At 48.6% G+C, this 25,000-nt stretch overlaps 1 protein-coding gene across 1 annotated transcript in view; it reads left to right on the forward strand.

Annotated features, from left to right (window-relative positions):
* The window catches only part of LOC311114907 (patatin-like phospholipase domain-containing protein 2), a 30,071-nt gene that overhangs the window by 3,854 nt on the left and 1,217 nt on the right, over positions 1-25,000 (forward strand). Inside the window, exons 3-6 of the mRNA XM_084190127.1 lie at positions 1,298-1,363; positions 4,785-4,994; positions 5,918-5,978; positions 11,115-11,327. Of these exons, the coding sequence (XP_084046253.1) occupies positions 1,298-1,363; positions 4,785-4,994; positions 5,918-5,978; positions 11,115-11,327 (550 nt within the window). The remainder of the gene's footprint in view (positions 1-1,297; positions 1,364-4,784; positions 4,995-5,917; positions 5,979-11,114; positions 11,328-25,000) is intronic.

Here is a 25,000-nt window from a genome sequence, read left to right on the forward strand (position 1 = left end):
TCATAATAATGTGCTGTGTTCTGATCCAGGCCTGTGTACTGTGGACTCATAATGATGTGTTGTGTTCTGATCCAGGCCTGTGTACTGTGGACTCATAATAATGTGTTGTGTTCTGATCCAGGCCTGTGTACTGTGGACTCATAATAATGTGTTGTGTTCTGATCCAGGCCTGTGTACTGTGGACTCATAATAATGTGCTGTGTTCTGATCCAGGCCTGTGTACTGTGGACTCATAATGATGTGTTGTGTTCTGATCCAGGCCTGTGTACTGTGGACTCATAATGATGTGTTGTGTTCTGATCCAGGCCTGTGTCTGTGTACTGTGGACTCATAATGATGTGTTGTGTTCTGATCCAGGCCTGTGTACTGTGGACTCATAATGATGTGTTGTGTTCTGATCCAGGCCTGTGTCTGTGTACTGTGGACTCATAATGATGTGTTGTGTTCTGATCCAGGCCTGTGTATGTGTACTGTGGACTCATAATAATGTGTTGTGTTCTGATCCAGGCCTGTGTACTGTGGACTCATAATGATGTGTTGTGTTCTGATCCAGGCCTGTGTCTGTGTACTGTGGACTCATAATAATGTGTTGTGTTCTGATCCAGGCCTGTGTCTGTGTACTGTGGACTCATAATAATGTGTTGTGTTCTGATCCAGGCCTGTGTCTGTAGCGCCTATATCCCAGTGTACTGTGGACTCATAATGATGTGTTGTGTTCTGATCCAGGCCTGTGTACTGTGGACTCATAATGATGTGTTGTGTTCTGATCCAGGCCTGTGTCTGTGTACTGTGGACTCATAATAATGTGTTGTGTTCTGATCCAGGCCTGTGTCTGTGTACTGTGGACTCATAATGATCTGTTGTGTTCTGATCCAGGCCTGTGTCTGTGTACTGTGGACTCATAATAATGTGTTGTGTTCTGATCCAGGCCTGTGTCTGTGTACTGTGGACTCATAATGATGTGTTGTGTTCTGATCCAGGCCTGTGTCTGTGTACTGTGGACTCATAATGATGTGTTGTGTTCTGATCCAGGCCTGTGTCTGTGTACTGTGGACTCATAATAATGTGTTGTGTTCTGATCCAGGCCTGTGTCTGTAGCGCCTATATCCCAGTGTACTGTGGACTCATAATGATGTGTTGTGTTCTGATCCAGGCCTGTGTACTGTGGACTGATAATAATGTGTTGTGTTCTGATCCAGGCCTGTGTCTGTGTACTGTGGACTGATAATGATGTGTTGTGTTTTGATCCAGGCCTGTGTACTGTGGACTCATAATGATGTGTTGTGTTCTGATCCAGGCCTGTGTCTGTAGCGCCTATATCCCAGTGTACTGTGGACTGATCCCTCCTACGCTGCAGGGCGTGGTGAGTACAACTCACTTCTTATTGGTTGTCACTATCTGGCCAAGCTGCAAGGCCGAAGTTCCACAATTTCTCTTCTTAAAATCAGATTTGAAACCTAACCCTAACCTAAACCCTAACCACACTGCGAACCTTATGCCTAACCTTAACCCTAACCTAAACCCTAACCTAAACCCTAACCACACTGCGAACCTTATGCCTAACCTTAACCCTAACCTAAACCCTAACCTAAACCCTAACCACACTGCGAACCTTATGCCTAACCTTAACCCTAACCTAAACCCTAACCTAAACCCTAACCACACTGCGAACCTTAACCCTAACCTAAACCCTAACCTAAACCCTAACCTAAACCCTAACCTAAACCCTAACCTAAACCCTAACCTAAACCCTAACCTAAACCCTAACCTAAACCCTAACCACACTGCGAACCTTATGCCTAACCTTAACCCTAACCTTAACCCTAACCTAAACCCTAACCACACTGCGAACCTTAACCCTAACCTAAACCCTAACCTAAACCCTAACCTAAACCCTAACCTAAACCCTAACCTAAACCCTAACCTAAACCCTAACCTAAACCCTAACCACACTGCGAACCTTATGCCTAACCTTAACCCTAACCTTAACCCTAACCTAAACCCTAACCACACTGCGAACCTTAACCCTAACCTAAACCCTAACCTAAACCCTAACCACACTGCGAACCTTATGCCTAACCTTAACCTTAAATTAAGACCAAAAAGTGTATTTTATGTTCGATAAATGTTTACAGTATAGCCCATTTTGGCTTTGCATCTTGGCCATATAGTGGGAGCTCTTCTTATCATTCAGCAAGTGTAGTCTACACAACACGAACACAAAATACTGACCACCAATTCAAAACAGACACTTTTCTGTTTCCAAACAAACCACATGTATGGTGCAAAAATGAGCTTTGAGAAAGCACAGCTGTTGTCAGTAGTGACAGATTTAGAACAGATGTGATCGTTTTCTAAAGTAATTGTTGGCTCTCTCCTCTCCTCGACTCTTATTGGTCAAGCTCTCCCTTTTCCTCACTGTGATTGGTCAAGCTCTCAACTCTCCTCCAATCTGATAGGTCCGTCCAGCCTATTGACCTTTAATCCTGTTTCCTGGCTATGGTTTCCTTGTATTGTTGTTGTTGTTGTTGTTCTTGGGTCAGGGACAGCCAGTTCTCTACTCTTCAATCTCCACTACCCTCCTGTCCTCTCTCTACCCTTATGCCCTCTCTCTACCTCCTGTCCTCTCTCTACCTCCTGTCCTCTCTCTCTACCCTCCTGTCCTCTCTCTACCCTTATGCCCTCTCTCTACCTCCTGTCCTCTCTCTCTACCTCCTGTCCTCTCTCTACCTCCTGTCCTCTCTCTCTACCCTCCTGTCCTCTCTCTACCTCCTGTCCTCTCTCTACCTCCTGTCCTCTCTCTACCCTCCTGTCCTCTCTCTACCCTCCTGTCCTCTCTCTACCTCCTGTCCTCTCTCTACCTCCTGTCCTCTCTCTACCTCCTGTCCTCTCTCTACCTCCTGTCCTCTCTCTACCCTCCTGTCCTCTCTCTACCTCCTGTCCTCTCTCTACCCCCTGTCCTCTCTCTACCTCCTGTCCTCTCTCTCTACCCTCCTGTCCTCTCTCTACCTCCTGTCCTCTCTCTCTACCCTCCTGTCCTCTCTCTACCTCCTGTCCTCTCTCTACCTCCTGTCCTCTCTCTACCTCCTGTCCTCTCTCTACCACCTGTCCTCTCTCTACCTCCTGTCCTCTCTCTACCACCTGTCCTCTCTTTCCCCTCCTGTCCTCTCTCTACCCTCCTGTCCTCTCTCTACCTCCTGTCCTCTCTCTACCCTCCTGTCCTCTCTCTACCCTCCTGTCCTCTCTCTACCCTCCTGTCCTCTCTCTACCCTCCTGTCCTCTCTCTCTACCCTCCTGCCCTCTCTCTCTACCCTCCTGCCCTCTCCCCCTCCTGCCCTCCCACCCTCCTGCCCTCTCCCCCTCCTGCCCTCTCCCCCTCCTGCCCTCTCCCCCCTCCTGTCCTCTCTCTACCCTCCTGTCCTCTCTCTACCCTCCTGTCCTCTCTCTACCCTCCTGCCCTCTCTCTCTACCCTCCTGCCCTCTCCCCCTCCTGCCTTCTCCCCCTCCTGCCCTCTCCCCCTCCTGCCTTCTCCCCCCTCCTGCCCTCTCTCTCTCTACCTTCCCAGTTAATGTTCTCTCCTCCTCTCCCCCCCTCCTGCCCTCTCCCCCTCCTGCCCTCTCCCCCCTCCTGCCCTCTCCCCCTCCTGCCTTCTCCCCCTCCTGCCCTCTCCCCCTCCTGCCTTCTCCCCCTCCTGCCCCCTCTCTCTCTCTACCTTCCCAGTTAATGTTCTCTCCTCCTCTACCCTCCCTCTTGCTCTGTCTCTGGAATGTCAGCTTTCTTTCCATCTTTTCTGAGTCTTGAATGGCGTCACGTGACATGTTATTTGGCTTAGACTCTACAGTTCAATCATTGTCCATTTAGACTAAAGTTAGAAAGGCACGGTTCCACACAGTAATGGTTTGGCCTGTATTCTAGCTAGTCTAGAAATTCCCCCAACGTTCTAACAAGGCTTAGTGAGAAAGGTCAACTACATTTTACATCAGTGTTCTCTTTGGCCTTTGGGAAGTGTGTGTGTATGGTACCATGTGCCCAACTCCGGTCCTGAGTGCCTGTGTGACGTGAATGGGAGTGCCAGTGCCAGTGTGTTGGCAGAGGTCTCAAGGTTGTCCTTTCCTCTGCTGTCCTCGTGCTGGCTGGACACTGGACCTGACGTCACTATAAACACTATCTACTGACATCACATCACATCACACCACCTCCCACCAGATGCAGCACTTTTACCCTAATACATTGGTACTCCATGTAGCAACATTTTAACTGACTCAAAATAGTTGACATTTTAGTTTAGTATCTTTCTGCCTGACACTCTCTCTCCTCCCCCTCCTCCCTCTCTCTCTCTCTCTCTCTCTCTCTCTCTCTCTCTCTCTCTCTCTCTCTCTCTCTCTCCTCCCCCTCCTCCCTCTCTCTCTCTTCTCCCCCTCTTCCCTCTCTCTCTCTTCTCCCCCTCCTCCCTCTCTCTCTCTCTCTCCTCCCCCTTCCTCCCTCTCTCTCTCTCTCCTCCCCCTCATCTCTCTCTCTCTCTCTCTCTCCTCCCCCTCCTCCCTCTCTCTCTCTCTCTCTCCTCCCCCTCCTCCCTCTCTCTCTCTCTCTCTCCTCCCCCTCATCTCTCTCTCTCTCTCTCTCTCCTCCCCCTCCTCCCTCTCTCTCTCTCTCCTCCTCCTCCTCCCTCTCTCTCTCTCTCTCTCTCTCTCCTCCCTCTCTCTCTCTCTCTCTCTCCCTCCCCCTCGTCCCCCTCGCTCTCTCTCTCTCTCCTCCCTCTCTCTGTCCCCCTCCCTCTCCCCAGCGTTATGTGGATGGGGGTATCAGTGATAATCTGCCCCAGTATGAGCTGAAGAACACCATCACTGTGTCTCCATTCTCTGGAGAGAGTGACATCTGTCCTAGAGATAGATCCACCAACATGCATGAACTACGTTTCACCAACACCTCCATCCAGTTTACACTCACCAACCTCTACAGAGTGTCCAGAGCTCTGTTCCCGCCCGATCCACAGGTACACACACACCCACACACACACACACACACACACACACACACACACACACACACACACACACACACACACACACACACACACACACACACACACACACACACACACACACACACACACCTCCATCCAGTTTACACTCACCAACCTCTACAGAGTGTCCAGAGCTCTGTTCCCCCCCGATCCACAGGTACACACACACACACACACACACACACACACACACACACACACACACACACCTCCATCCAGTTTACACTCACCAACCTCTACACAGTGTCCAGAGCTCTGTTCCCCCCCGATCCACAGGTAATGTAGCAACTTACAGTAATTCATATATACATGCATTTACATAATGTAATAATAATATGATAATACATTCATTCACATAATGTAATAATATGATAATATATTCATTCACATAATGTAATAATATGATAATATATTCATTTACATAATGTAATACTGCTATGATAATATATTCATTTACATAATGTAATAATCATATGATAATGTATTCATTTACGTAATGTAATTTTTAAAAATAATATATTCATTTACATAATGTAATATTATTATGATATATATTAATTTACACAATGTAATAATAATATGATAATATTACCATTTAAATAATGTAATAATATGATAATATATGCCATTCATCAGCCATTTTTATCCAAAGCGACAGTACATTGAGTGCATACCTGTTTTAGAATGTGTATGTGATCCGTGCATGAATTGAAACCACGACCTTGGCATTGCTACTTCCACACATTCTTACCAACTGAAACCACGACCTTGGCATTGCTACCTCCACACATTCTTACCAACTGATTACACACTTTTATTTACAGGGAGTCAGACGGAGACAGACAGACTCTCTGAATTAGGATATTAACTGTGTCTGTGTTTCTTTGTTTCAGGTTATGAAGACCATGTGTAAACAGGGATATTATGATGCCCTTCACTTCCTAAAGAAGAATGGTAAGATACTATTCTTTGGCTCTGTATATAATGCTTTAATATAGAGTACTTACTGTATATTATAGTCTGCTTTAGTATAGAGTACTTACTGTATATTATAGTCTGCTTTAGTATAGAGTACTTACTGTATATTATAGTCTGCTTTAGTATAGAGTACTTACTGTATATTATAGTCTGCTTTAGTATAGAGTGCTTACTGTATATTATAGTCTGCTTTAATATAGAGTACTTACTGTATATTATAGTCTGCTTTAGTATAGAGTACTTACTGTATATTATAGTCTGCTTTAGTATAGAGTACTTACTGTATATTATAGTCTGCTTTAGTATAGAGTACTTACTGTATATTTTAGTCTGCTTTAGTATAGAGTACTTAGTGTATATTATAGTCTGCTTTAGTATAGAGTACTTACTGTATATTATAGTCTGCTTTAGTATAGAGTACTTACTGTATATTATAGTCTGCTTTAGTATAGAGTACTTACTGTATATTATAGTCTGCTTTAGTATAGAGTACTTACTGTATATTATAGTCTGCTTTAATAGAGTACTTACTGTATATTATAGTCTGCTTTAGTATAGAGTACTTACTGTATATTATAGTCTGCTTTAGTATAGAGTACTTACTGTATATTATAGTCTGCTTTAGTATAGAGTACTTACTGTATATTTTAGTCTGCTTTAGTATAGAGTACTTAGTGTATATTATAGTCTGCTTTAGTATAGAGTACTTACTGTATATTATTCTGCTTACGTATAGAGTACTTACTGTATATTAGTTTGCTTTAGTATAGAGTACTTACTGTATATTATATTCTGCTTTAGCATAGAGTACTTAGTGTATATTATAGTCTGCTTTAATAAGTACTTACTGTATACTATAGTCTGCTTTAGTATAGAGTACTTACTGTATATTATAGTCTGCTTTAGTATAGAGTACTTACTGTATATTATAGTCTGCTTTAGTATAGAGTACTTACTGTATATTATAGTCTGCTTTAGTATAGAGTACTTACTGTATATTATAGTCTGCTTTAGTATAGAGTACTTACTGTATATTATAGTCTGCTTTAATATAGAGTACTTAGTGTATATTATAGTCTGCTTTAGTATAGAGTACTTATTGTACATTATAGTCTGCTTCAGTATAGAGTACTTACTGTATATTATAGTCTGCTTTAGTATAGAGTACTTACTGTATATTATAGTCTGCTTTAGTATAGAGTACTTACTGTATATTATAGTCTGCTTTAGTATAGAGTACTAACTGTATATTAGTTTGCTTTAGTATAGAGTACTTACTGTATATTATATTCTGCTTTAGTATAGAGTACTTACTGTATATTACTGTGCTTTAGTATAGAGTACTTACTGTATATTATAGTCTGCTTTAGTATAGAGTACTTAGTGTATATTATAGTCTGCTTTAGTATAGAGTACTTACTGTATATTATTCTGCTTACGTATAGAGTACTTACTGTATATTAGTTTGCTTTAGTATAGAGTACTTACTGTATATTATATTCTGCTTTAGTATAGAGTACTTACTGTATATTATAGTCTGCTCTAGTATAGAGTACTTACTGTATATTATAGTCTGCTTTAGTATAGAGTACTTAGTGTATATTATAGTCTGCTTTAGTATAGAGTACTTAGTGTATATTATAGTCTGCTTTAGTATAGAGTACTTACTGTATATTATAGTCTGCTTTAGTATATAGTACTTAGTGTATATTAAAGTCTGCTTTAGTATAGAGTACTTACTGTATATTATAGTCTGCTTTAGTATAGAGTACTTACTGTATATTATAGTCTGCTTACGTATAGAGTACTTACTGTATATTATTCTGCTTACGTATAGAGTACTTACTGTATATTAGTTAGCTTTAGTATAGAGTACTTACTGTATATTATATTCTGCTTTAGTATAGAGTACTTAGTGTATATTATAGTCTGCTTTAGTATAGAGTACTTAGTGTATATTATAGTCTGCTTTAGTATAGAGTACTTACTGTATATTATAGTCTGCTTTAGTATAGAGTACTTACTGTATATTATAGTCTGCTTTAGTATAGAGTACTTACTGTATATTATAGTCTGCTTTAGTATAGAGTACTTACTGTATATTATAGTCTGCTTTAGTATAGAGTACTTAGTGTATATTATAGTCTGCTTTAGTATAGAGTACTTAGTGTATATTATAGTCTGCTTTAGTATAGAGTACTTAGTGTATATTATAGTCTGCTTTAGTATAGAGTACTAACTGTATATTAGTGTGCTTTAGTATAGAGTACTTAGTGTATATTATAGTCTGCTTTAGTATAGAGTACTTAGTGTATATTATAGTCTGCTTTAGTATAGAGTACTTACTGTATATTAGTGTGCTTTAGTATAGAGTACTTAGTGTATATTATAGTCTGCTTTAGTATAGAGTACTTACTGTATATTATAGTCTGCTTTAGTATAGAGTACTTACTGTATATTATAGTCTGCTTTAGTATAGAGAACTTAGTGTATATTTTAGTCTGCTTTAGTATAGAGTACTTACTGTATATTATAGTCTGCTTTAGTATAGAGTACTTGCTGTATATTATAGTCTGCTTTAGTATAGAGTACTTACTGTATATTATAGTCTGCTTAAGTATAGAGTACTTACTGTATATTATAGTCTGCTTTAGTATAGAGTACTTACTGTATATTATAGTCTGCTTAAGTATAGAGTACTTACTGTATATTATAGTCTGCTTTAGTATAGAGTACTTACTGTATATTATAGTCTGCTTTAGTATAGAGTACTTACTGTATATTATAGTCTGCTTTAGTATAGAGTACTTACTGTATATTATAGTCTGCTTTAGTATAGAGTACTTACTGTATATTAGTCTGCTTAAGTATAGAGTACTTACTGTATATTATAGTCTGCTTTAGTATAGAGTACTTACTGTATATTATAGTCTGCTTTAGTATAGAGTACTTACTGTATATTATAGTCTGCTTTAGTATAGAGTACTTACTGTATATTATAGTCTGCTTTAATAGAGTACTTACTGTATATTTTAGTCTGCTTTAGTATATAGTACTTACTGTATATTATAGTCTGCTTTAGTATAGAGTACTTACTGTATATTATAGTCTGCTTTAGTATAGAGTACTTACTGTATATTATAGTCTGCTTTAGTATAGAGTACTTACTGTATATTATAGTCTGCTTTAGTATAGAGTACTTACTGTATATTATAGTCTGCTTTAGTATAGAGTACTTACTGTATATTATAGTCTGCTTTAGTATAGAGTACTTACTGTATATTATAGTCTGCTTTAGTATAGAGTACGTACTGTATATTATAGTCTGCTTTAGTATAGGGTACTTACTGTATATTATATTCTGCTTTAGTATAGAGTACTTACTGTATATTATAGTCTGCTTTAGTATAGAGTACTTACTGTATATTATATTCTGCTTTAGTATAGAGTACTTACTGTATATTATAGTCTGCTTTAGTATAGAGTACTTACTGTATATTATAGTCTGCTTTAGTATAGAGTACTTACTGTATATTATATTCTGCTTTAGTATAGAGTACTTACTGTATATTATAGTCTGCTTTAGTATAGAGTACTTACTGTATATTATAGTCTGCTTTAGTATAGAGTACTTACTGTATATTATAGTCTGCTTTAGTATAGAGTACTTACTGTATATTATAGTCTGCTTTAGTATAGAGTACTTACTGTATATTATAGTCTGCTTTAGTATAGAGTACTTAGTGTATATTATAGTCTGCTTTAGTATAGAGTACTTACTGTATATTATAGTCTGCTTTAGTATAGAGTACTTACTGTATATTATATTCTGCTTTAGTATAGAGTACTTACTGTATATTATATTCTGCTTTAGTATAGAGTACTTACTGTATATTATATTCTGCTTTAGTATAGAGTACTTACTGTATATTATATTCTGCTTTAGTATAGAGTACTTACTGTATATTATAGTCTGCTTTAGTATAGAGTACTTACTGTATATTATAGTCTGCTTTAGTATAGAGTACTTACTGTATATTATAGTCTGCTTTAGTATAGAGTACTTACTGTATATTATATTCTGCTTTAGTATAGAGTACTTACTGTATATTATATTCTGCTTTAGTATAGAGTACTTACTGTATATTATATTCTGCTTTAGTATAGAGTACTTACTGTATATTATAGTCTGCTTTAGTATAGAGTACTTACTGTATATTATAGTCTGCTTTAGTATAGAGTACTTACTGTATATTATAGTCTGCTTTAGTATAGAGTACTTACTGTATATTATATTCTGCTTTAGTATAGAGTACTTACTGTATATTATATTCTGCTTTAGTATAGAGTACTTACTGTATATTATAGTCTGCTTTAGTATAGAGTACTTACTGTATATTATAGTCTGCTTTAGTATAGAGTACTTATGACAGACTGATGACCAACCAGAGAGACTGATGACCAACCAGACAGACTGATGACCAACCAGACAGACTGATGACCAACCAGACAGACTGATGACCAACCAGACAGACTGATGACCAACCAGAGAGACTGATGACCAACCAGACAGACTGATGACCAACCAGAGAGACTGATGACCAACCAGACAGACTGATGACCAACCAGAGAGACTGATGACCAACCAGAGAGACTGATGACCAACCAGACAGACTGATGACCAACCAGAGAGACTGATGACCAACCAGAGAGACTGATGACCAACCAGACAGACTGATGACCAACCAGAGAGACTGATGACCAACCAGACAGACTGATGACCAACCAGAGAGACTGATGACCAACCAGACAGACTGATGACCAACCAGAGAGACTGATGACCAACCAGAGAGACTGATGACCAACCAGACAGACTGATGACCAACCAGAGAGACTGATGACCAACCAGACAGACTGATGACCAACCAGAGAGACTGATGACCAACCAGACAGACTGATGACCAACCAGAGAGACTGATGACCAACCAGAGAGACTGATGACCAACCAGAGAGACTGATGACCAACCAGACAGACTGATGACCAACCAGACAGACTGATGACCAACCAGAGAGAACGCAGGTTTTTAACTGTGTTGTGTGTGCATGTTTCAGGACTGCTGAATCACCCAGGACCCCACAGGCCTCTGATAGCCGACGATGAGGATGAGGAAGATGATGTCATGAGTGATGATGATGAGGAAGAGGGGCATCATGTAGAGAACGAGGTCGGACCCAGCGCGGATGGGGTAGTGGTAGACCCCTCCCAATCCAAATCCACCATTGAGGATCACATCTTCGAGCACCTACCACCCAGACTACACAAAGGTAGGATTTTAGATTAAAGAACGGCAACAGAATCTCAGTGAGCAAAATTGGTTGAAAATATGTATTTCCAAACAGAAATACGTATTTTCAACGTCTTTTAAACATATTTTCAACATCTTTTACTCGTAGGGATGGCTAAAATAAAAGTGATATATCGTTTCCCACGCATTTAGAGGAAACATGAATAGGGGTTGTCAACATTTCAACACAAAGCCTTTCTCAAGACCAGTCTCCAGATCAAAGTCTCAGAAAAGGCACGAGACTACTGACAAATATCCAATCAACGAGACTGGACTTGAGAAAGGCCTTGTAAGGAAGCCTTGTCCGAGCCAGAACGGCCCATAGGGCAGGAGCCTACCTCTTGTTTCTGTGAGGCAGCTGATGTTTAAGGACACCCCTTAGACAGGAAGCTAGAAAGGCCTTGTGCTGAACAACTATATCGTATCGTATGTAGCTCCAGCAGATCCACTGTGTAGTGCTGCTGACCTTTGGTGCAGGATTTTCTGCCCTGTATTTAGGAAACGTTTGAATGAGTGAGTGTCTCTCTTCTCTCTGCCTCCCTCTGTTGGCAGAGTAAAGAACAGCAGCAGCTATGTATTGTTCCCCATGTAGTTAGAGAATATTCTGACTGTTCTCTCTCCTCTCTGCCTCCCTCTGGAGTGTTGATCTAGGATCAGTTTTGCCTCTTAGATAAAATGAATACGTTTACATGGACAGAGGAGACCTGATCCTAGCTCAGCACTCCTACTCTGAGATGCTTCAGATACAAACCCTGGTGATGGATTATTGCTTGCTTTGTATTTAGAGACTCTCTTCTTCTCTCTGTAGCTCCCTCTGTCTCCCTCTGTCTCCCTCTGTCTCCCTCTGTCTCTCTCTGTCTCCCTCTGTCTCCCTCTGTCTCCCTCTGTCTCCCTCTGTAGCTCCCTCTGTCTCCCTCTGACTCCCTCTGTCTCCCCCTGTCTCCCTCTGTAGCTCCCTCTGTCTCCCTCTGTCTCCCTCTGCCTCCCTCTGTCTCCCTCTGTCTCCCTCTGTAGCTCTCTCTGTCTCCCTCTGTCTCCCTCTGTAGCTCCCTCTGTAGCTCCCTCTGCCTCCCTCTGTCTCCCTCTGCCTCCCTCTGTCTCCCTCTGTCTCCCTCTGTAGCTCCCTCTGTCTCCCTCTGTCTCCCTCTGTAGCTCCCTCTGTCTCCCTCTGTCTCCCTCTGTCTCCCTCTGTCTCCCTCTGTGTCTCCCTCTGTGTCTCCCTCTGTCTCCCTCTGTAGCTCCCTCTGACTCCCTCTGTCTCACTCTGTCTCCCTCTGTCTCCCTCTGTCTCCCTCTGTCTCACTCGGTCTCTCTCTGTAGCTCCCTCTGTCTCCCTCTGTCTCCCTCTGTGTCTCCCTCTGTCTCACTCGGTCTCTCTCTGTAGCTCCCTCTGTCTCCCTCTGTGTCTCCCTCTGTCTCCCTCTGTAGCTCCCTCTGTCTCCCTCTGTCTCCCTCTGTCTCCCTCTGTAGCTCCCTCTGTCTCCCTCTGTCTCCCTCTGTCTCCCTCTGTAGCTCCCTCTGTCTCCCTCTGTCTCCCTCTGTAGCTCCCTCTGTCTCCCTCGGTAGCTCCCTCTGTCTCCCTCTGTCTCCCTCTGCCTCCCTCTGTCTCCCTCTGTAGCTCCCTCTGTCTCCCTCTGTCTCCCTCTGTAGCTCCCTCTGTCTCCCTCTGTCTCCCTCTGTCTCCCTCTGTGTCTCCCTCTGTAGCTCCCTCTGTCTCCCTCTGTCTCACTCTGTCTCCCTCTGTCTCCCTCTGTCTCCCTCTGTCTCACTCGGTCTCTCTCTGTAGCTCCCTCTGTCTCCCTCTGTCTCCCTCTGTGTCTCCCTCTGTCTCACTCGGTCTCTCTCTGTAGCTCCCTCTGTCTCCCTCTGTCTCCCTCTGTGTCTCCCTCTGTCTCCCTCTGTAGCTCCCTCTGTCTCCCTCTGTCTCCCTCTGTCTCCCTCTGTCTCCCTCTGTAGCTCCCTCTGTCTCCCTCTGTCTCCCTCTGTCTCCCTCTGTAGCTCCCTCTGTCTCCCTCTGTCTCCCTCTGTCTCCCTCTGTAGCTCCCTCTGTCTCCCTCTGTCTCCCTCTGTAGCTCCCTCTGTCTCCCTCGGTAGCTCCCTCTGTCTCCCTCTGTCTCCCTCTGTCTCACTCGGTCTCTCTCTGTAGCTCCCTCTGTCTCCCTCTGTCTCCCTCTGTGTCTCCCTCTGTCTCACTCGGTCTCTCTCTGTAGCTCCCTCTGTCTCCCTCTGTCTCCCTCTGTGTCTCCCTCTGTCTCCCTCTGTAGCTCCCTCTGTCTCCCTCTGTCTCCCTCTGTCTCCCTCTGTCTCCCTCTGTAGCTCCCTCTGTCTCCCTCTGTCTCCCTCTGTAGCTCCCTCTGTCTCCCTCGGTAGCTCCCTCTGTCTCCCTCTGTCTCCCCCTGTCTCCCTCTGTAGCTCCCTCTGTCTCCCTCTGTCTCCCTCTGTTTCCCTCTGTAATTCCCTCTGTCTCCCTCTGTCTCTCTCTGTAGCTCCCTCTGTCTCCCTCTGTCTCCCTCTGTGTCTCCCTCTGTCTCCCTCTGTAGCTCCCTCTGTCTCCCTCTGTCTCCCTCTGTAGCTCCCTCTGTCTCCCTCTGTCTCCCTCTGTCTCCCTCTGTCTCCCTCTGTAGCTCCCTCTGTCTCCCTCTGTCTCCCTCTGTAGCTCCCTCTGTCTCCCTCGGTAGCTCCCTCTGTCTCCCTCTGTCTCCCCCTGTCTCCCTCTGTCTCCCTCTGTAGCTCCCTCTGTCTCCCTCTGTCTCCCTCTGTCTCCCTCTGTCTCCTTCTGTCTCCATCTGTCTCACTCTGTCTCCCTCTGTCTCTCTCTGTAGCTCCCTCTGTCTCCCTCTGTCTCCCTCTGTGTCTCCCTCTGTCTCCCTCTGTAGCTCCCTCTGTCTCCCTCTGTCTCCCTCTGTCTCCCTCTGTAGCTCCCTCTGTCTCCCTCTGTAGCTCCCTCTATCTCCCTCTGTCTCCCTCTGTAGCTCTCTATGTAGCTCACTCTATCTCCCTCTGTCTCCCTCTGTCTCCCTCTGTGTCTCCCTCTGTCTCCCTCTGTAGCTCCCTCTGTCTCCCTCTGTCTCACTCTGTCTCCCTCTGTCTCTCTCTGTAGCTCCCTCTGTCTCCCTCTGTCTCCCTCTGTCTCCCTCTGTGTCTCCCTCTGTCTCCCTCTGTAGCTCCCTCTGTCTCCCTCTGTCTCCCTCTGTGTCTCCCTCTGTCTCCCTCTGTAGCTCCCTCTGTCTCCCTCTGTCTTCCTCTGTCTCCCCCTTTCTCCCTCTGTCTCCCTCTGTCTCCCTCTGTCTCCCCCTTTCTCCCTCTGTCTCCCGCTGTGTCTCCCTCTGTCTCCCTCTGTAGCTCCCTCTGTCTCCCTCTGTCTCCCTCTGTAGCTCCCTCTGTCTCCCTCTGTCTCCCTCTGTCACCCTCTGTCTCCCTCTGTGTCTCCCTCTGTCTCCCTCTGTAGCTCCCTCTGTCTCCCTCTGTCTCCCTCTGTTTCCCTCTGTCTCCCTCTGTAGCTCCCTCTGTCTCCCTCTGCCTCTCTCTGTCTCCCTCTGTCTCCCTCTGTAGCTCCCTCTGTCTCCCTCTGTCTCCCTCTGTCTCCCTCTGTAGCTCCCTCTGTAGCTCCCTCTGTCTCCCTCCTCTGTCTCCCTCTGTAGCTCCCTCTGTCTCCCTCTGTCTCCCTTTGTCTCCCTCTGTCTCCCTCTGTCTCCCTCTGTCTCCCTCTGTAGCTCCCTCTGTCTCACTCTGTCTCCCCCTGTCTCCCTCTGTCTCCCTCTGTAGCTCCCTCTGTCTCCCTCTGTCTCCCTCTGTCTCCCTCTGTCTCCCTCTGTAGCTCCCTCTGTAGCTCCCTCTGTCTCCCTCTGTGTCTCCCTCTGTGTCTCCCTCTGTCTCCCTCTGTAGCTCCCTCTGTCTCCCTCTGTCTCACTCTGTCTCCCTCTGTAGCTCCCTCTGTCTCCCTCTGTCTCCCTCTGTAGCTCCCTCTGTCTCCCTCTGTCTCCCTCTGTAGCTCCCTCTGTCTCCCTCTGTAGCTCCCTCTGTAGCTCCCTTTGTCTCCCTCTGTCTCCCTCTGTAGCTCCCTCTGTCTCCCTCTGTCTCCCTCTGTAGCCATCTGTCTCCCTCTGTCTCCCTCTGTCTCCCTCTGTCTCACTCTGTCTCTCTCTGTAGCTCCCTCCATCTCCCTCTGTCTCCCTCTGTGTCTCCCTCTGTAGCTCCCTCTGTAGCTCCCTCTGTCTCCCTCTGTCTCCCTCTGTCTCCCTCTGTCTCTCTCTGTCTCCCTCTGTCTCCCTCTGTAGCTCCCTCTGTCTCCCTCTGACTCCCTCTGTCTCCCCCTGTCTCCCTCTGTAGCTCCCTCTGTCTCCCTCTGCCTCCCTCTGTCTCCCTCTGTCTCCCTCTGTAGCTCTCTCTGTCTCCCTCTGTCTCCCTCTGTAGCTCCCTCTGTAGCTCCCTCTGTAGCTCCCTCTGTCTCCCTCTGCCTCCCTCTGTCTCCCTCTGTCTCCCTCTGTAGCTCCCTCTGTCTCCCTCTGTAGCTCCCTCTGTCTCCCTCTGTCTCCCTCTGTCTCCCTCTGTGTCTCCCTCTGTGTCTCCCTCTGTCTCCCTCTGTAGCTCCCTCTGTAGCTCCCTCTGTCTCCCTCTGTCTCACTCTGTCTCCCTCTGTCTCCCTCTGTCTCCCTCTGTCTCACTCGGTCTCTCTCTGTAGCTCCCTCTGTCTCCCTCTGTCTCCCTCTGTGTCTCCCTCTGTCTCACTCTGTCTCTCTCTGTAGCTCCCTCTGTCTCCCTCTGTGTCTCCCTCTGTCTCCCTCTGTAGCTCCCTCTGTCTCCCTCTGTCTCCCTCTGTAGCTCCCTCTGTCTCCCTCTGTCTCCCTCTGTCTCCCTCTGTAGCTCCCTCTGTCTCCCTCTGTCTCCCTCTGTAGCTCCCTCTGTCTCCCTCGGTAGCTCCCTCTGTCTCCCTCTGTCTCCCTCTGCCTCCCTCTGTCTCCCTCTGTCTCCCTCTGTAGCTCCCTCTGTCTCCCTCTGTCTCCCTCTGTAGCTCCCTCTGTCTCCCTCTGTCTCCCTCTGTCTCCCTCTGTCTCCCTCTGTGTCTCCCTCTGTCTCCCTCTGTAGCTCCCTCTGTCTCCCTCTGTCTCACTCTGTCTCCTTCTGTCTCCCTCTGTCTCCCTCTGTCTCACTCGGTCTCTCTCTGTAGCTCCCTCTGTCTCCCTCTGTCTCCCTCTGTGTCTCCCTCTGTCTCACTCGGTCTCTCTCTGTAGCTCCCTCTGTCTCCCTCTGTCTCCCTCTGTGTCTCGCTCTGTCTCCCTCTGTAGCTCCCTCTGTAGCTCCCTCTGTCTCCCTCTGTCTCCCTCTGTCTCCCTCTGTCTCCCTCTGTAGCTCCCTCTGTCTCCCTCTGTAGCTCCCTCTGTCTCCCTCGGTAGCTCCCTCTGTCTCCCTCTGTCTCCCCCTGTCTCCCTCTGTCTCCCTCTGTAGCTCCCTCTGTCTCCCTCTGTCTCCCTCTGTAATTCCCTCTGTCTCCCTCTGTCTCACTCGGTCTCTCTCTCTAGCTCCCTCTGTCTCCCTCTGTCTCCCTCTGTGTCTCCCTCTGTAGCTCCCTCTGTCTCCCTCTGTCTCCCTCTGTCTCCCTCTGTAGCTCCCTCTGTCTCCCTCTGTCTCCCTCTGTAGCTCCCTCTGTCTCCCTCGGTAGCTCCCTCTGTCTCCCTCTGTCTCCCCCTGTCTCCCTCTGTCTCCCTCTGTAGCTCCCTCTGTCTCCCTCTGTCTCCCTCTGTCTCCCTCTGTAATTCCCTCTGTCTCCCTCTGTCTCCCTCTGTCTCCCTCTGTCTCACTCTGTCTCCCTCTGTCTCTCTCTGTAGCTCCCTCTGTCTCCCTCTGTCTCCCTCTGTGTCTCCCTCTGTCTCCCTCTGTAGCTCCCTCTGTCTCCCTCTGTCTCCCTCTGTCTCCCTCTGTAGCTCCCTCTGTCTCCCTCTGTAGCTCCCTCTATCTCCCTCTGTCTCCCTCTGTAGCTCTCTATGTAGCTCTCTATGTAGCTCACTCTGTCTCCCTCTGTCTCTCTCTGTAGCTCCCTCTGTCTCCCTCTGTCTCCCTCTGTGTCTCCCTCTGTCTCCCTCTGTCTCCCTCTGTGTCTCCCTCTGTCTCCCTCTGTAGCTCCCTCTGTCTCCCTCTGTCTCCCTCTGTCTCTCTCTGTAGCTCCCTCTGTCTCCCTCTGTCTCCCTCTGTCTCCCTCTGTGTCTCCCTCTGTCTCCCTCTGTAGCTCCCTCTGTCTCCCTCTGTCTCCCTCTGTCTCCCTCTGTGTCTCCCTCTGTCTCCCTCTGTAGCTCCCTCTGTCTCCCTCTGTCTTCCTCTGTCTCCCCCTTTCTCCCTCTGTCTCCCTCTGTGTCTCCCTCTGTCTCCCTCTGTAGCTCCCTCTGTCTCCCTCTGTCTCCCTCTGTAGCTCCCTCTGTTTCCCTCTGTCTCCCTATGTCTCCCTCTGTGTCTCCCTCTGTCTCCCTCTGTAGCTCCCTCTGTCTCCCTCTGTCTCCCCCTTTCTCCCTCTGTCTCCCTCTGTGTCTCCCTCTGTCTCCCTCTGTAGCTCCCTCTGTCTCCCTCTGTAGCTCCCTCTGTCTCCCTCTGTCTCCCTCTGTCACCCTCTGTCTCCCTCTGTGTCTCCCTCTGTCTCCCTCTGTAGCTCCCTCTGTCTCCCTCTATCTCCCTCTGTCTCCCTCTGTCTCCCTCTGCCTCCCTCTGTCTCCCTCTGTCTCCCTCTGTAGCTCCCTCTGTCTCCCTCTGTCTCCCTCTGTCTCCCTCTGTAGCTCCCTCTGTCTCCCTCCTCTGTCTCCCTCTGTAGCTCCCTCTGTCTCCCTCTGTCTCCCTTTGTCTCCCTCTGTCTCCCTCTGTCTCCCTCTGTAGCTCCCTCTGTCTCCCTCTGTCTCCCTCTGTCTCCCTCTGTCTCCCTCTGTAGCTCCCTCTGTCTCCCTCTGTCTCCCTCTGTCTCCCTCTGTAGCTCCCTCTGTCTCCCTCTGTCTCCCTCTGTCTCCCTCTGTGTCTCCCTCTGTGTCTCCCTCTGTCTCCCTCTGTAGCTCCCTCTGTCTCCCTCTGTCTCCCTCTGTCTCCCTCTGTCTCCCTCTGTAGCTCCCTCTGTCTCCCTCTGTCTCCCTCTGTAGCTCCCTCTGTCTCCCTCTGTCTCCCTCTGTAGCTCCCTCTGTCTCCCTGTCTCCCTCTGTCTCCCTCTGTAGCTCCCTCTGTCTCCCTCTGTCTCCCTCTGTAGCCATCTGTCTCCCTCTGTCTCCCTCTGTCTCACTCTGTCTCACTCTGTCTCTCTCTGTAGCTCCCTCCGTCTCCCTCTGTCTCCCTCTGTGTCTCCCTCTGTCTCCCTCTGTAGCTCCCTCTGTCTCCCTCTGTCTCACTCTGTCTCCCTCTGTCTCTCTCTGTAGCTCCCTCTGTCGCCCTCTGTCTCCCCCTGTCTCCCTCTGTGTCTCCCTCTGTCTCCCTCTGTAGCTCCCTCTGTCTCCCTCTGTCTCCCTCTGTGTCTCCCTCTGTCTCCCTCTGTAGCTCCCTCTGTCTCCCTCTGTCTTCCTCTGTCTCCCCCTTTCTCCCTCTGTCTCCCTCTGTGTCTCCCTCTGTCTCCCTCTGTAGCTCCCTCTGTCTCCCTCTGTAGCTCCCTCTGTCTCCCTCTGTCTCCCTCTGTCACCCTCTGTCTCCTTCTGTGTCTCCCTCTGTCTCCCTCTGTAGCTCCCTCTGTCTCCCTCTATCTCCCTCTGTCTCCCTCTGTCTCCCTCTGTAGCTCCCTCCGTCTCCCTCTGTCTCCCTCTGTGTCTCCCTCTGTCTCCCTCTGTAGCTCCCTCTGTCTCCCTCTGTCTCACTCTGTCTCCCTCTGTCTCTCTCTGTAGCTCCCTCTGTCTCCCTCTGTCTCCCTCTGTCTCCCTCTGTGTCTCCCTCTGTCTCCCTCTGTAGCTCCCTCTGTCTCCCTCTGTCTCCCTCTGTGTCTCCCTCTGTCTCCCTCAAGTAGCTCCCTCTGTCTCCCTCTGTCTTCCTCTGTCTCCCCCTTTCTCCCTCTGTCTCCCTCTGTGTCTCCCTCTGTCTCCCTCTGTAGCTCCCTCTGTCTCCCTCTATAGCTCCCTCTGTCTCCCTCTGTCTCCCTCTGTCTCCCTATGTCTCCCTCTGTGTCTCCCTCTGTCTCCCTCTGTAGCTCCCTCTGTCTCCCTCTGTCTCCCTCTGTCTCCCCCTTTCTCCCTCTGTCTCCCTCTGTGTCTCCCTCTGTCTCCCTCTGTAGCTCCCTCTGTCTCCCTCTGTAGCTCCCTCTGTCTCCCTCTGTCTCCCTCTGTCACCCTCTGTCTCCCTCTGTGTCTCCCTCTGTCACCCTCTGTCTCCCTCTGTCTCCCTCTGTCTCCCTCTGCCTCCCTCTGTCTCCCTCTGTAGCTCCCTCTGTCTCCCTCTGCCTCCCTCTGTCTCCCTCTGTAGCTCCCTCTGTCTCCCTCTGTCTCCCTCTGTCTCCCTCTGTAGCTCCCTCTGTAGCTCCCTCTGTCTCCCTCCTCTGTCTCCCTCTGTAGCTCCCTCTGTCTCCCTCTGTCTCCCTTTGTCTCCCTCTGTCTCCCTCTGTCTCCCTCTGTAGCTCCCTCTGTCTCACTCTGTCTCCCTCTGTCTCCCCCTGTCTCCCTCTGTCTCCCTCTGTAGCTCCCTCTGTCTCCCTCTGTGTCTCCCTCTGTGTCTCCCTCTGTCTCCCTCTGTAGCTCCCTCTGTCTCACTCTGTCTCACTCTGTCTCCCTCTGTAGCTCCCTCTGTCTCCCTCTGTCTCCCTCTGTCTTCCTCTGTCTCCCCCTTTCTCCCTCTGTCTCCCTCTGTAGCTCCCTCTGTCTCCCTCTGTCTCCCTCTGTAGCTCCCTCTGTCTCCCTCTGTCTCCCTCTGTAGCTCCCTCTGTCTCCCTCTGTCTCCCTCTGTAGCCATCTGTCTCCCTCTGTCTCCCTCTGTCTCCCTCTGTCTCCCTCTGTCTCACTCTGTCTCTCTCTGTAGCTCCCTCCGTCTCCCTCTGTCTCCCTCTGTGTCTCCCTCTGTCTCCCTCTGTAGCTCCCTTTGTCTCCTCTGTCTCCCTCTGTCTCCCTCTGTCTCCCTCTGTAGCTCCCTCTGTTTCCCTCTGTCTCCCTCTGTCTCCCTCTGTAGCTCCCTCTGTCTCCCTCTGTCTCCCTCTGTCTCCCTCTGTCTCCCTCTGTAGCTCTCTCTGTCTCCCTCTGTCTCCCTCTGTCTCCCTCTGTCTCCCTCTGTAGCTCCCTCTGTCTCCCTCGGTAGCTCCCTCTGTCTCCCTCTGTCTCCCCCTGTCTCCCTCTGTCTCCCTCTGTAGCTCCCTATGTCTCCCTCTGTCTCCCTCTGTCTCCCTCTGTCTCCCTCTGTAATTCCCTCTGTCTCCCTCTGTCTCCCTCTGTCTCTCTCTGTCTCCCTCTGTCTCACTCTGTCTCCCTCTGTCTCTCTCTGTAGCTCCCTCTGTCTCCCTCTGTCTCCCTCTGTGTCTCCCTCTGTGTCCCTCTGTCTCCCTCTGTCTCCCTCTGTCTCCCTCTGTGTCTCCCTCTGTCTCCCTCTGTAGCTCCCTCTGTCTCCCTCTGTCTCCCTCTGTCTCCCTCTGTGTCTCCCTCTGTCTCCCTCTGTAGCTCCCTCTGTCTCCCTCTGTCTCACTCTGTCTCCCTCTGTCTCTCTCTGTAGCTCCCTCTGTCTCCCTCTGTCTCCCTCTGTCTCCCTCTGTAGCTCCCTCTGTCTCCCTCTGTCTCCCTCTGTCTCCCTCTGTCTCCCTCTGTGTCTCCCTCTGTCTCCCTCTGTAGCTCCCTCTGTCTCCCTCTGTCTCCCTCTGTCTCCCCCTTTCTCCCTCTGTCTCCCTCTGTGTCTCCCTCTGTCTCCCTCTGTAGCTCCCTCTGTCTCCCTCTGTCTCCCTCTGTAGCTCCCTCTGTCTCCCTCTGTCTCCCCCTGTCTCCCTCTGTCTCCCTCTGTGTCTCCCTCTGTCTCCCTCTGTCTCCCTCTGTCTCCCTCTGTAGCTCTCTCTGTAGCGCTCTCTGTATCTCTCTCTGCAGCTCTCTCTGTAGCTCCCTCTGTCTCTCTCTGTAGCTCCCTCTGTCTCTCTCTGTAGCTCCCTCTGTCTCCCTCTGTCTCTCTCTGTATCTCTCTGTCTCCCTCTGTCTCCCTCTGTATCTCTCTGTCTCCCTCTGTCTCCCTCTGTCTCCCTCTGTCTCTCTCTGTAGCTCCCTCTGTCTCTCTCTGTAGCTCCCTCTGTCTCCCTCTGTCTCTCTCTGTATCCCTCTGTCTCCCTCTGTCTCCCTCTGTATCTCTCTGTCTCCCTCTGTCTCTCTCTGTATCTCTCTGTCTCTCTCTGTAGCTCCCTCTGTAGCTCTCTCTGTATCTAGAAACTAACATAGACAAACCCAACACAGAAAATACACACCCTGACTAAACCAATACAAGTCCCTAGAGTCAGGGTGCGGACTCCGACCGCGCCACATAAACCTAACAGGGTAGGGGCCGGGTGGGCATTCCGCCTCGGAGGTGGATCCGGCTCCGGGTGTGACCACCACTTACTCTCCACCTCCCCGTTACGCCCCTGGTCTGGTCTGGACCTTGGCGCGCTGCTTCCTCTCTCCTTCCTCCCACGAAGTACCACGCCCTGTCTGGACGCTGGTGTGGGAGACCCCGAACCTGGAGAGGGGCTGACGTCTGGGTCTGGGGTGGAGCCACTGACCGGAACTGGATCAGGCACCGGTGGAGCGGACTGCTCTGGCTCCGGAGTGGAGCCGCTGACCGGAGTTGGACTGGACCCCGGTGGAGCGGATTGCTCTGGCTCCGGAGTGGAGCAGCTGACCGGTGCCGGACTAGGCACCGGTGGAACAGGCACAGGCCGTGCCGGACTGGACACACGCACCACTGGCTTGGTGCGGGGAGCAGGAACGGGCCGGACTGGGCTGACGACGCGCACCCCTGGCTTGGTGCGGGGAGCAGGAACGGGCCGGACTGGGCTGACGACACGCACCACTGGCTTGGTGCGGGGAGCAGGGTCGGGCCGTACCGGACTGGCGACGCGCACCACTGGCCTGGTGCGGGGAGCAGGAACGGGCCGGACTGGGCTGACGACGCGCACCACTGGCTTGATGCGGGGAGCAGGAACGGGCCGTACCGGACTGGCGACGCGCACCACTGGCTTGGTGCGAGGGACAGGAACAGGTCGGACCGGGCTGGCGATGCGCGCCACTGACTTGGTGCGAGGGACAGGAACAGGCCGGACCGGGCTGGCGATGCGCACCACTGGCTTGATGCGAGGAGCAGGAACGGGCCGAACCATACTGGGAACACCCACCACTGGCTTAGTGCGGGAATCAGGAACGGACCGGACTGGCGACACGCACCACTTGATTGGTGCGAGGAGCGGGACTGGGTTCCTTCATTAACCCCCGCTCCTTCTGCTGCCTAACCAGCTCCTCTCGCCGTGCCTCTACACTTTCCTTCTGTTCCCTCTGAACCAATGACCCCCTTAATCTGGCGGCCTCCTCTGCTAAACGGCTGAACCGCTCTATCGCGGCCTCCTGCTGCCTCGTCGTCCACGGCGTGAGCCCCCCCCTAAAAAATGTTTGGGCTTGTCTCTCCCCCGTTATCATGGCCTCCATCCCTCTTGCCAGACTCTCGCTCATCTCCTCCCAAGTCTTGATCCAGGATAGGTGGGATCTTCTGTCACGATCGTTCATGAACGAGAAGGACCAAGGCGCAGCGTGATATGCATTCATATTTATTTCACGAATAAACGCACAACCAAAACAACAAACGAAACGTGACGTCCAAGGTAGACAAATAACATGCCTCACACGGAACAAGATCCCACACCCCACTAGTGCCAACAGGCTACCTAAGTATGGTCCCCAATCAGAGACAACGAGCTACAGCTGCCTCTGATTGGCAACCACCCTGGCCAACATAGATCTAAACGATCTAGAAACTAACATAGACAAACCCAACACAGAAAATACACACCCTGACTCAACCAATACAAGTCCCTAGAGTCAGGGTGTGACAGCATCAGACAAGCTCAGTAGCCTACATATAGTTTTATTCAAACATATATGGGAAAAATACACGTTTATGTTGACCAACAGACAACTCTCGGTCCAACAAGATTTTATTTTGTCAGGGACAGCCCTACTCATATATTTAGGTAATGTTTTTAGTGAGTGAGTTGTTCTCTCTGCCTCCCTCTGTAACTCCCTCATGTATTTAGGTACTTTTTTTAGTCAGTGAATTGTACTATATCCCCTCTCTGTAACTCTCTCATGTGTTTAGTGAATGTTTTTAGTGAGTGTATTGTACTCTTGCCTGTCTCTACCTCTGTTCTCTTGGTTCTCTCTGTAACTCTGGAGGTGTATTGTAGCATGCTGTGTATTCAGGGAGTGTTTTGAGTGTTCTAAGTGTTCTCTCTTCTCTCTGTCTCTCTCTGTAGCTCTGGTTCTAGAGTGTTCTAAGTGTTCTCTCTTCTCTCTGTCGCTCTCTGTAGCTCTGGTTCTAGAGTGTTCTAAGTGTTCTCTCTTCTCTCTGTCTCTCTGTAGCTCTGGTTCTAGAGTGTTCTAAGTGTTCTCTCTTCTCTCTGTCTCTCTCTGTAGCTCTGGTTCTAGAGTGTTCTAAGTGTTCTCTCTTCTCTCTGTCTCTCTCTGTAGCTCTGGTTCTAGAGTGTTCTAAGTGTTCTCTCTTCTCTCTGTCTCTCTCTGTAGCTCTGGTTCTAGAGTGTTCTAAGTGTTCTCTCTTCTCTCTGTCTCTCTCTGTAGCTCTGGTTCTAGAGTGTTCTAAGTGTTCTCTCTTCTCTCTGTCTCTCTCTGTAGCTCTGGTTCTATAATAATCTAAGTGTTCTCTCTTCTCTCTGTCTCTCTCTGTAGCTCTGGTTCTAGAGTGTTCTAAATGTTCTCTCTTCTCTCTGTCTCTCTCTGTAGCTCTGGTTCTATAATATTCTAAGTGTTCTCCTAGAGTGTTCTAGGTGTTCTCTCTTCTCTCTGTCTCTCTGTAGCTCTGGTTCTAGAGAGTTATAAGTGTTCTCTCTTCTCTCTGTCTCTCTATGTAGCTCTGGTTCTAGAGTGTTCTAAGTGTTCTCTCTTCCCTCTGTTGCTCTCTGTAGCTCTGGTTCTAGAGTGTTCTAAATGTTCTCCTAGAGTGTTCTAGGTGTTCTCTCTTCTCTCTGTCTCTCTGTAGCTCTGGTTCTAGAGAGTTCTAAGTGTTCTCTCTTCTCTCTGTCTCTCTCTGTAGCTCTGGTTCTATAATATTCTAAGTGTTCTCTCTTCTCTCTGTCGCTCTCTGTAGCTCTGGTTCTAGAATGTTCTAAGTGTTCTCCTAGAGTGTTCTAGGTGTTCTCTCTTCTCTCTGTCTCTCTGTAGCTCTGGTTCTAGAGAGTTATAAGTGTTCTCTCTTCTCTCTGTCTCTCTATGTAGCTCTGGTTCTAGAGTGTTCTAAGTGTTCTCTCTTCCCTCTGTCTCTCTCTGTAGCCCTGGTTCTAGAATGTTCTAAGTGTTCTCCTAGAGTGCTCTAGGTGTTCTCTCTTCTCTCTGTCTCTCTCTGTAGCTCTGGTTCTAGAGTGTTCTAAGTGTTCTCTCTTCTCTCTGTCTCTCTCTGTAGCTCTGGTTCTAGAGTGTTCTAAGTGTTCTCTCTTCTCTCTGTTTCTCTGTAGCTCTGGTTCTAGAGTGTTCTAAGTGTTCTCTCTTC

Source organism: Coregonus lavaretus (genome assembly GCF_964263955.1).
Source record: "Coregonus lavaretus genome assembly, contig: HAP1_SCAFFOLD_2800, whole genome shotgun sequence".
Lineage (NCBI taxonomy): Eukaryota > Metazoa > Chordata > Actinopteri > Salmoniformes > Salmonidae > Coregonus > Coregonus lavaretus.